General features: G+C 44.5%; 2 protein-coding genes across 2 annotated transcripts; both read right to left on the bottom strand.

Moving 5' to 3' along the window:
• Positions 1–4,460: 4,460 nt before the first annotated feature.
• Positions 4,461–5,655, bottom strand: LOC133925452 (uncharacterized; the record flags this gene model as incomplete). The annotated part of the gene is made up of 3 exons (XM_062371380.1): positions 4,461–5,024; positions 5,257–5,359; positions 5,553–5,655. Coding segments are annotated over 3 exons (648 nt in total), but the record flags the coding sequence as incomplete, so codon positions are not given.
• LOC133923476 (uncharacterized) lies at positions 5,542–6,412 on the bottom strand. Its single transcript, XM_062368766.1, has 3 exons — positions 5,877–6,412; positions 5,731–5,796; positions 5,542–5,616 (listed from the first exon to the last, which is right to left on the bottom strand). The coding sequence occupies exons 1-2, from the start codon at positions 6,395–6,397 to the stop codon at positions 5,775–5,777; spliced, it is 543 nt and encodes a 180-aa protein (XP_062224750.1). The 5' UTR covers positions 6,398–6,412; the 3' UTR covers positions 5,542–5,616; positions 5,731–5,774.
• Positions 6,413–12,169: the final 5,757 nt, after the last annotated feature.

The following is a 12,169-nucleotide window of genomic DNA, read 5'->3' as shown; positions in this document are numbered from 1 at the left end:
AGTAGGGTGGAAGCAACATATATTTTAGTTACTCTCCATCACTAAGGGTGTGATTGATTGTTAGTACGAATCGTATACACAAACTAAGAGGGAAGCAAGTTGATTGGAGTTATATTTGTTGAAAAGAAAAGTATTTAGTTGATTCAATCTGTCTAGACAAGTTGAGTAGAATTTCTATTTAGTTGACCCAATCAAGGTTGTATGAGGGGTTGATTGTCCGCATGAGGCTACATGATTGGTGGATAAATTTGTCTGACTTGTGGGCTCTTTTGCACATACGGATGTGATGCAATTGCATCGACTCGACATGTCTTGAGAATGAAACTCGATTTCTTCAACACTCTGAAGCTAGGATAAAAATATATATTTGCATTCACTAGGTCAGATCGAAACAATAGGAGTGTGATTGGTTGCTCGCATGTGTAGCGAAAATAGTCCTATTAGGTTATGATTGTGATTTGGTGATTAATGATAATATAGTCATTGGGACTAACATGTTTATCAAGTATATGCTTTAGTAGGTCTCTTGGATGCAACAAAAGAGAAATTATCGAAGCCAGAACAAAGAGAGGAATGAATTAGACTTGTTTCATAAATTTTGATGTGATCAAATGGAATGGATTTCTGTATAATCTTATAGAGCTCTTCACAAACTTTCCATAGAGCCAAAGATCATTAAAATCGGAGTTTGGAGCGAAAAGTTATTCCCAAAATACAAACGTTGTTATGCTGAAATTTGCCCGACCGGATAGTCCGGTGCTCACATAAAACTTAGTCCGGTGCTACATAGGATAATCCAGTGAGTACAATAAAAAATAGTCCGGTGTTCATAGAAAATTTGAAGCGAAATCTTTTGCCTCACCGGATCATCCGGTATTCACAAAATGAACGCACCGGACTATTATTTACAAAGAACGTCAAAATAAACATATACACATAGGATAATTTGGTGCATTTGTTCGGTGTTCAGTGAGTCATCACAGGACAATCCAGTGTTCACAGAGGCTTGAGTGGGGTTCCAACGGCTAGTTTATGAGAGTGTACTCACCGTATGATCCGGTGTTAGTACTACTGTCTTCACCGGATCATTCAGTGTTACCAGCTTTTTAGAGCTGTTGGGTTAACGGCTAGTGCGCGAGTTTAAGACTATAAATACCCTTTCACTCAGTCATTTGAGCGTGCTGAAGTCCAGAAAAGTTCATATACACATGAGAAGACATCCAAGCTACCAAATTGCTTAAAGTGATCATCCAAGGTGATTAAGTATAAAATTAGTGAGTGATTAATACTTAAAGTGATAATCCAAGGTGATTAAGCATAAAATTAGTGAGTGATTAATGCTTATAGGTCTAGAGAGTGAGTTGCTAGGTGATTGCTAGAGAGTGGATGGAGTGATCCAACAGTGTACCTCTTGGTACGCCGGCACCTTGGAGTCTTGGTGACTCGTCGGCAAGCTTGTTAACCCTTTGACTTGGTGTGCAACGACGGCAAGACAATTGTGCAGGGACGCGAAGACCCTTGCCTTTGTGGCTTAAGCTCCGAGGTGATCACGACGGTAAGAAACCGAAAGAGAGGCTAGTGGTGAGACCTTGCCTTGGTGGCTTGGTGGCTTATTTGGGTGGAGACCTTGTCTTTGTAACTTGGTGGCTCAAAGGATGTGACCGGGTAACGAACGGGAGCATATTCTTTGTGGAGCTCTAACGTGAACTAAAGGTGGCATTCATGCTATCGACACCACGAAAAAAAATTTCTTGTATCGAGTTTGATCTCTCTATCTTATTTACGTTTCCGTATTTACTTACTTGCAATTTACCTTCTTAAATAGGTTGCAAGCGCTTTGATCGGTAGAGTAGACACACTAGATAAACCTCTAAATATGAGGTTTATCTTGTATTGTTTTTGAGCCAAAATAGTTTTAAGTGTCCTAATTCACCCCCTCTTAGGACGTCATCTATCTCTACAGCATGTCCTATTGCTCGCATAGACCGTATACATAGGCTGAGAGGAAGCAGGCTGAGTGGATGCAAGAGTGTTGAAGAGAAGAGTATTTAATTGATTGTATTTGTCCGGACAACCTGAGTTGAGTTTCTATTTGATTAATAGAATTTGATGTCGTATGAGCGGATGTAAAAATTAAGATTCTAATTATTTACTCGTATGAAAGTGATTTTATAACAGTGACAAGTGAGTTTGTTTACACGAGCGGATGCTCTTGTTTGTATCTGCTCATCCGAACAACGAGCGTATATTTACATCAGCTGAACTAAACTAAAATATTAAGTATAAATAATTAAACATGTTTCTTAAAATTTTTTACGCATTTACGAAGCCTTAATTCATTCGTACCGCCGACTAATCACCCCTGGAAGCACCGATCACTCCCGAAGTAAACGTAGCCGTTTCGGCTGAAAAAGCGGCACGAGGGCCACTTCAATTCAGACGCGGACCGCATCATAAAATCACAGTTTGACGTGCGCTTGCATCTGCTGAGCTGCCACGGTGTGATGGATGCGATGCCATGGACGCAACCCGACAATAAGCACGGGAGCAGAGCAGTAGCACACGCCACATCACGTTTGGACGTCCGATGGGAATGGGATCGGATGCTCTTCCCGTCCGTTTTTTCAGTGCCATGTGCGACGGATCCGACTCCGACATGTTAGGCGTGGCTCCAACGCCGTGCTGCGACCTACGAACAGCTGCAGTACGGATAGCTGGTTCCTGAGACACATAACTGCAAGCCGCAAGGACGCCACATCTATCCACTCCTATCCCTCTTTTACTACAGTAGTCGAGGGCGACCGAAAAATATTAGACCATCCTAATCATACTCTCTCCATTTTATTTACTTTTTATTTTTTTCTATTACTATTTTCTTTATTTTCTCTCATCTCGAATATTTTTTAAAGGGATTCGTGAAAGTAAAGGAGAGAAAATCCCATACCGAATGGAATGATCTTGAAAATCCATTCGTAACGAAAAACGTGAAGAAAAATCGTTGAAATGCTAAAAGGAATACAAATCCCTTCATGATGGATTCTAGACCTGACGAGAATCAATTATCCCTTTCCTTCCCAACCATATTCCCTTCGTTTCGTTCCCTTCCCGATTTTCTTTTCCGTTCCCATTCTCTTTATTTCCTCTCATCTCCAACAGCTTCCTTTTGAAGGGAATCGTGAAGGAAAAGAAGAGAGAATCTCGTTCTGAAGGGAATAACTCTGAGAATCCCATCGTGAAAAGAACCGTTGGAGCGCTGAAGAGAACAGGAATTCCTTCACGACGAAAATCTCCCCTCCGAAGGGAAGCCGTTGGATTCGGTCTTAGGGATGGTCTTAGTCTTGTGGCACCATTCTAGCCGGCTCCTGTCCCTTCCCATGGTCTATTTGCTGTCGGAGTAGATGAGGACGGCTGGTGTATATATTCTACCTTTCTAGCTTAGATTAGGTTAGAGGGGATTTGTCTATATGATGTGCTTGATGGGGCTCTTTTGCCAGCTTCAGCTTCTTCTCCAGTGCCGATGTTATTTGCGCCGTTTCCTTCAACAAAGAGAGCACGAAGTGGATCTTTCATAGTCGATCTAGTGGTGTCACTGGTGTACTTTTTTCGACTAGGGTGGATATATGGATATTCCTTTTGATGGGATTCGTTTCTGGATGGCCGGCGTTGATGCTGGACCTACCCATCTACACGATAAAGATTTGGGCATCCTCTTTGCTCTGGGTTACTAGCATTGGGCACCGAGGCCGGTAAATTCGATTATTTTCCTCCATCTACTCCGACGAGAAGATGTGCGGTAGGTCCAGAGTTTGGAGGCTTCCGTCATGTAGATGGGTGGATTTGGTTTTGATCTCATCATCGGTGGGTGGCGCAGCTTGGAAGACGGAGGCCGGACATAAAGATGAAGATGTTGAGTGCCTAGTGGTGGACTTTATTCTTTTATCAGGATCTCCCTAAATTAGGGATGTACTGTTACAAGCTCTAATGTAATATAATCCCGTTCGAAAAAGAGAACTGGTTCTTGATTAGTACTCGGAGCCGTGCCCAAATAAGCAAGCACATGGCAGATTGCATGCGTTAGTTAGCAGTTAAGCTGAAAAGCACAGGCCGTGACCCGTCAAAATTCGAATAGCACGCCGAGAAGAATCAAGATAAGTACGTGGCACGCTTGGATGGGTATCTGTCGGTATGGATGGGATAAAATGGTGATGTAGGCTTGGCACAGAAAGGGATTGGCGAGCGAAGTGTGATGGATACGACCGGGAAATTTCGTCGCGTCGCCTTCGGTCGCTACCTGCTGCTGCAACTCGCTGTATTCTCGTTGTCCATGTCCTGTAAGCCTATCGTCCGTGCGTGGCTGCTTAATTTTGCTTGCAGATAACAACAAAAGGACCCCGTCAACGTAACATGCATGAATGTTCATCCATCCAGAGCTCTATGATTTACTATTTACTACAGTTCCGACTCGTTCGAATTTTCCAACTGGGACAGCGAAATGTAAGATAAACGAAGCGCTCCTCGTCTTCGACCACATAAGTTGGTACAGGAAAAATACACAAGCAGTTCCTTTCGAGAGGAATCTGAATTATGATACGCACGAAAATTGCTGGCGTACTAGCGTTCCAAAATGGGCCTCCCACATGCAAACTCTGGGCCCCCGACAGAAGACACAGGCGTTGGGCCCACCCGGCTCCCAAAGGATATCAGCGCGGCGTACCCACATGACACGCAGCATCCGCATCTCCGGCCCGGCGTACGTGTGAACGCACGGGTGCCGTGTAGGTCGCCGTCGCGCCGTAGTTTTCGCGGCGAGGGAGAGACGAATGCAGTGATAAATGCTCCTGCGTGCTAATCCGATTGAGCGGACGCAGACGGAAAACAAATTGAAGTATCCAAGCTGCGAGCCGGTGCTGATTGAGTGATTGTACCGTTGGCGCGATCCGGCTGCCAAAGCATACGCCGGCGCGCAGGGTGATCGATCTGCACGTGGCTGGTCCTCGGAACATGAGCACGCGTTAGTCGGTAGTCTGTGATCACCTGCAAGTAGATTGGTCATACTCGATCTCCAAGATTAACAACTGGATCCAGTGGCGGAGCTAGGATTTTATCATTGGGTGTTCCTGGACACTATAAAATTTCGAATTTAATGTATAAATTTTTTTTTACCAAAAGTATAATATAAATATATTAAAATAAGTTTAAATATGACAAAACATAGTTTCAGCACACATTTCATTCTTAGTTTAGATCGTTGATGACCTTGAATACATCCTTGCCGCAAGAATGAACCCCGTGGGGAGTTTCCAAGCACCATCCAATGATGAACCGCAATACTTCTCTTGAACCACTAGAAGTCTAGAACCTGATAGATTAGTTCAGAAGAAAGCCACCAGAGTTCAGAAACACAAACTTTTTTCAGTTATCTGTTGTCATCTGCTCCCATAAAACAAAAGCACGATATACATGTGACTTACCTCCATTTGATCATTGATCACAAAGCCCCCAACTCCAACCTGATGAGAAGCATTTGCAGGGAGCATACATGGCTCATCAGCCGTCAGGGATCCAATAAGTCAGCATCACGTACGCTTCCTCTGCATGTTGGTACTTGAAACCTTCCTGCAGGCAGAAATAAGGAAGATCATGAGTAAACTCTGAATTTCGTTGTTTCAGAATCTTAATTTGGTAAACATGTACAGGTCTTATTAGGACTGAGCTTCTGAACAGTCGTACCTTTACTGCCAAGGGTACCAACTCGGCACGATCCACTGGCAATTTCAACCACACCCCTTTCTTCCCCTGCAACATCAAAATCGCAAATCAGGTAGGTTCAGCGCCAGTGCCGTGATTTATATAGTGAGTGAGCTGAATTGCTGAACTCGAACTGATAGTATTTCGATTGGTTTGACTGCAAATGCAGGCCACGCGAGGAACGGGGATTGTCCGTTCCACGGACTTCCAGTAGGAGAGTGACGCCGCCGCGCACCCGCCCGCTGCCGCAGCGCTCGCCCGCGGCCCGCTGCTGCCGCGCCGCTTGCCTGCTTGGCCGAATGGCCGCTGCTTGCCCTTGCCGGCTTGCCGCTCCTGCCGCCGTTGCCCGCCGCACACCGCTCGCCTGTCGCTGCAGCCGGTCCGCCGCGTGCCGCACGTCGATCGCCCACCGCGTGTCGCCGCTCGCCTGCTGCAGCAGCCGGCCCGCCGCGCACCGGGTGCTGCTCGCCTGCCGCGCGCCGGGTACCGCTCGCCTGCTCTGGGCTACTGGATTGGGCCAAAATTTTGGGTGGTCCTGGGACCACCTGGAACACCCTGTAGCTCCGCCCCTGACTGGATCGTACTCGTGATGATAAGGTAGGCTAACGAGGCATGCAGATTCATTGGATGAACGCACCTGCGCATGCATGCCACCCACGTCCGCCTCACCAACCGTGCGTGCGTGCGTGCGTTCGTTCGTTCGTTCGCCTCAAGCTGGCCACGACGGCATCGGGTTTCTCGACAACGATGCCACTAGACTGGTACCGAGGCCGCGCGGCGCGCATCAGGATCGGCATCAGAGACGGGGGCCAGTTAGTATGACGAAGAATCGATCGACGCTGGCATCAGAGAAGAGATCAAGCGGCGGGAGCGACAGATGGATCACGGTGAGAAGGAGCTGGCGCGTGAGTCGTCGTGGGTGTGGGCCCCAGAGGGTGGGCGAGTGTCTAGGGGTTTATAACCAGACGATGTACGCTGTTCACCTTATGAAAAAAAGTAACAGTAAAACTTTCCCCAGCTACCTTCACGCCAGTGAATTCGCTCGTCCTTCTTGCTCATGTCTCGGTGACCCTCACCGACGGCAAAGGTAGTGACAAATGGTATCAAATTCACTGGTCCTCAGCACATATTTTGTTCGGGTTGATCGAAGCAATCTGATTTGGTGGTTAAGATTGAATTTGTCTAATTCCGTCCGTGACGAATTTGACATACCGTAAATCCAACTTTGGTTCGCACAACTTGAGGTGCGATCAACACGGCTCTGCCCAATCCATCCCCGTGGACGGTGTTTTTCTACATGCCATGGAGGCGGCGGAGAAGAAAGCGGATGACAGGTGGGAACGGATTTTGGCGAGTCTAGACATGGTGGTGGCGTGGATGGAGAGTCTCGATGCTGCACAACAATAAATGCGGAACCAACCGGATATCACGACCAAGGCTGTGGAGCAATCCACTCGCGATCACTCGATCCTGACCAAGCAAGTCGAAGCTAACAGGCAAGCGCTCGGTTGATAATGACTTGGATGGCTTCATCAATGGAAGAGATTACGGGCAGCTCACCTTGCCCAGAGTTACTACAACTAGAGCATCTACTTCCTCAGCTTGGTCCTCGACCAACCTGTCAAGGTCATCCAACAGTAGCCCCAGAATCACCCTTCAATTGTTCGACATGGGGACCAAATAGAGGTATGGGTGATTTACTGGTTTGCCTTGAAATTCCATTCCCAAGCTTTCGTTTCCTAAATTTGATGGGGCAAATTCGAACATATGGAGGGATAAATGCATGGATTATTTTCATATCTTTCATGTTCATGAGTCCATATGGACGATAGTAGCATCGTTGCACATGGATGGGAATGCAGTTGCAGGTTTACAAAATGACACATGGCTTAGGATCTTGACCTCAGTTCATACATGTAGTAGAGGAGAAATTTGGTGCTCATGATTATAGACAGATAGTTACACTACTATATAAATAGTCATTCATGACAGGTCATCTCTAACAGTTTAAGTATAACGGTTTTATATAACATGAGCTCTAACAGTTAGAAAATGGACCTGTTCGAGATATGGCTGGGAGGGATGACCTGTTAGACGGGTGGTAATTGCGAACCAATACAAAGCATATGTATCAGTTCATAATTTATAAATCGTTAGAGATGACCTCCCCCTGTCATCTACTCTCATCTCTGACGGTTGGTATAATTTGAACCGTTACAGATGTCCTGTATCGGTTCATAATTTGTAAACCGTTAGAGACGACCCTCGTGTTATCTATATAAGTCTTGTTGGACCAGGTGTAGGGTCATCCCAGACAGATCCCCTGTAGATCATCAGGTTGGGAGGGGTTGGGGGCGAAATTTTGCTCCATTTCAAGTTAGTATTCAAGTCTTTTACATTTTCACCAAAAAAGGTCCTTTCTTATATGTACATTATACTTTAATTGTACCAAAATGTGTTATACATTGCTGAATTTATTGTTAAATATTGTATTGTAGTGTTTATATTTGTTTAATATGGCTATGTACTCTATTGGTAATATGGATTTGTATTATTCCCTTGGATGGATCAGAGTTGGATGTACGGTAATCGCATGAGTGAAGAGTACATGAACGGGGAAAAGGCGATCAAGGGAAATGGATATATTCATTGTTAGTGCCTTGATTGTAGTAATGAGAGGATGTTCCTTGATAGAGTTCGGGTACAATCTCATTTGATACAAAGAGGTTTTATGAAGAACTATACTCGTTGGACTAAACATAGTGAAGAGAAAGTTATCAATGATGTAGTTGCCGATATGTCCGATGGGGGGGGGGGGGTGATGAAGTGGAAGATGACTACATGTTCGTTCCTTCTTTTTTGGGTGGTGATATGTTTGACGTTGATGATAATCTTGACCAGATGTTATGTGATGCAGAATAACCGAGTTACAATGTGAGAGATTATGATAAATTCATCAAGCCGGTTAAGGATTCAGAGACATCTCTGTACTCTAGTTGCAAAACAAAGTACACAAGGTTGCCAGCTATGCTAGAGCTTATAAATTGAAGGCTAGTAATGGATGGTCTGACAAGAGTTTTACAGAACTATTAGATTTACTGGAGGACATGCTTCCCGAGGGAAACAAGATGCCAAGGATGACATATGAAGTGAAGAAGGTTCTATGTCCATTAGGCTTGGAGGTCATAATAATACATGAATGTCCAAATGATTGTATATTGTACTAAAAAGAAAATGCAGATTTGGAAGTATGTCTATATGCAAAGCGTCTCGATACAAGTGAAAGAGTAGTCAGGTTGGCAAAAAGTTAAAGAAGGGAGGTCCTGTTAAGGTTGTGTGGTATATGCCTATTATCCCTCGTTTGAAGTGATTATTTGCCAACCCAAAGGAAGCTAAGTTTCTTCGTTGGCACTCGGAGGATCGAAAGTCCGATGGTAAGCTATGACATCTTGCAGATTCAATCCAATGGAGGAATATCGATCAGATCTTCATATAGTTTGGGGTGGGACCCGAGAAATATTAGGTCCGCATTGAGCATAGATGACATGAATCCTTTTGGTAACTTGAGTACGTCATAGCACCTTCCCCTTGGTTATGTTGAAAAGAAAGTACATTATGCTGGCGATGTTAATTCAAGGGCCGAGACAACATGATAACGATATTGATATGTACCTAAGACCACATGTGGATGATCTGCAAACACTCTGGACTGAAGGGGTGAATGCTTGTCATGCATACGGACAAGAGAACTTCAACCTTCGCACCCTGTTGTTCTACATGATTAATGACTATCCTGCACTTGGCAACATATCGGGGCAAAGTATTAAAGGATCGAATACATGTTCAAAGTGCTTGGAAGACATGAATAGTATGTGGCTAAATAACTCATGCAATACTGTCTACATGGGTCACCGTAGATTCCACCTGAAGTATCACCCATACAGGAGGATGAAGGAACAATTTAATGGGCAAAAAGAGGAGGAACTTCCTCCAAGGAACTTTATCGGACCACAGGTGCATGATATGGTTAAGGATATCGAGACTGTGTTTGGAAAGAGAAGGAAAACCTCCAATGCCTGACAAAAGAGCTTGTGGAAGAAGAGATCAATATTTTGGGAGTTACTGTATTGGTAGTACCTTGAGGTTGATCATTGTATTGACATGATGCATGTTTAGAAGAATGTGTGCGGCAATATTATTGGATTGTTATTGAACATTCCAAACAAAACAAAGGATGGATTGAATTCAAGGCAAGACCTAGTTGATATAGATATTCGGAGTGAACTAGCACCAATAGAGACTGCAACAGGCAGAACTTTTTCCCTCCTGCATGCTACACTCTATCCAAAGAGGAGAAAAAGAATTGTGTCAATGCTTGCATGGGATCAAATTCCCTTCTAGGTACTCAGCAAGTATCCGTAAGCTTGTATCAATGGACGATTTGAAATTAATTGGTATGAAGTCGCATGATTGTCACATGCTTATGACATAGATTCTACCAATTGCTATTAGAAATATTTTGCCAACCAAAGTTCGTGTCACGATCATGAGGTTATGCTATTTCTTTAATGCCATCACTTAGAAGATCATTGACCCTTAAGGACTTGATGACCTTCAAGCAGAACTGGTGAAAACCTTGTGTCAACTCGAGATGTACTTTCCTCCATCGTTCTTTGATATCATGGTTCATTTGATTGTACATCTAGTGAAGCATATGAAGGCATACTCATTTGTGAGATACATGGGAATTATGAAGGCGTACATACGAAATCGATCTCACCCTTGTAGGAAACATGCCCTTAGGTTGATTGCCTAAATTACATAAGGGCATGTATGTGATTTTGGTGATTAATGACAATATAGTCAATAAGACTAACATGTTTGTCAAGTATATGCTTTAGTAGGTCTCATGGATGCAACAAAAGAGAAGTCACCGAAGCCGGAATAAAGAAAGGAATGAATTGGACTTGTTCCATGAATTTTGATGTGATCAAATGGGTTGGATTTCTGTATAATTTTGTAGAGTTCTTCACAAGCTTTCAATAGAGCCCAAGATCATCAAAATCGGAGTTCGGAGCGAAAAGTTATGCCCAAAATACAAAACGCAGTTGTGCTGAAATTTGCCTCACCGGATTATCCGGTGCTCACAATGAATTTTGATGTGATCAAATGGGATGGATTTTTATATAATCTTGTAGATCTATTCACAAGCTTTCAATAGAGCCCAAGATCATCAAAATCGGAGTTCGGAGCGAAAAGTTATGCCCAAAATACAGTTGTGCTGAAATTTGCCTCACAGGATAATCCGGTGATCAAAATCAACATAACTCCGGTGCTTCAGAGGAATATCCGGTGCTCAAATCAACATAACTCCGGTGCTCAAATCAACATAAGTCCGGTGCCTCACAGGATAATCCGGTGCTCACAAAATGAACTCACCGGACTAATTTTTGCAGAGAGCTCCAAAATGAACTTATGGGCATAGGATAATCCGGTGCTTTTGTCCGGTGTTAACTAACTCATCACAGGATAATCCGGTGCTCACAAAATGAACTCACCGGACTAATTTTTGCAGAGAGCTCCAAAATGAACTTATGGGCATAGGATAATCCGGTGCTTTTGTCCGGTGTTAACTAACTCATCACAGGATAATCCGGTGCTCACAGTTGAGTTTGAGTGGGTTCCAACGGCTAGTTTCTCTGATGTACTCACAGGATAATCCGGTGCTTGTACTACTATCATCACAGGATTATCCGGTGCTCACAATTTTCTGAGCCGTTGGGGCAACGGCTAGTTGGCGGGTTTGAGGCTATAAATACTCCTCCACTCAGTCATTTGAAGGGGCTGGAGTCCAGAGAAGTTCATGTACACTTGAGAAGACATCCAAGCCACCAAAGTGCTTAAGTGATCAAATCCAAGGCGATTAAGCACATCATTAGAGAGTGATTAGTGCTTGTAGGCCTAGAGAGAGTGTAGCTAGTTGATAGCTGCATAGAGAGTGGATCAAGGAGTGATCCTAAATTGTACCAAGTGGTACGCCGGCACCTTGGAGTCTTGGTGACTCGCCGGTAAGCTTGTTGACCCTCCGACTTGGTGTGGAGAGGCGGCAAGGTATTTGTGCGGGGACGCGGAGACCCTTGCCTTTGTGGCTCAAGCTCCGAAGTGATCACGGCGGCGAGGAACCGGAAGAGAGGCTAGTGGTGAGACCTTGCCTTGGTGGTTTGGTGGCTCATCCGGGTAGAGGCCTTGTCTTTGTGACTTGGTGGCTCAAAGGCCGTGACCGGGTGCCGACCGGGAGCATATCCTTTGTGGAGCTCCAACGTGGACTAGGGGTGGCTTTCATGCCATCGAAACCACGGGATAAAAATCCTTGTGCCGAGTTTGTTCTCTCTACCCTCTTTACACTTCCGCATTTACATTC

Source organism: Phragmites australis, chromosome 7 (assembly GCF_958298935.1).
Source record: "Phragmites australis chromosome 7, lpPhrAust1.1, whole genome shotgun sequence".
Classification (NCBI taxonomy): Eukaryota; Viridiplantae; Streptophyta; class Magnoliopsida; order Poales; family Poaceae; genus Phragmites; species Phragmites australis.
Note: the sequence above shows the minus strand (reverse complement) of the source record. Positions and strands in the feature narration are given on the sequence as shown.

Excerpts from the sequence above, each read along its gene's own strand:
- LOC133923476 (XM_062368766.1), bottom strand. The coding sequence starts at position 6,397 with ATGCATGCGCAGGTGCGTTCATCCAATGAATCTGCATGCCTCGTTAGC. Across the intron at positions 5,797-5,876 it reads TCGAAATACTATCAGTTCGA|GGGAAGAAAGGGGTGTGGTT; the intron begins GTTCAGCAATTC and ends TTGATGTTGCAG.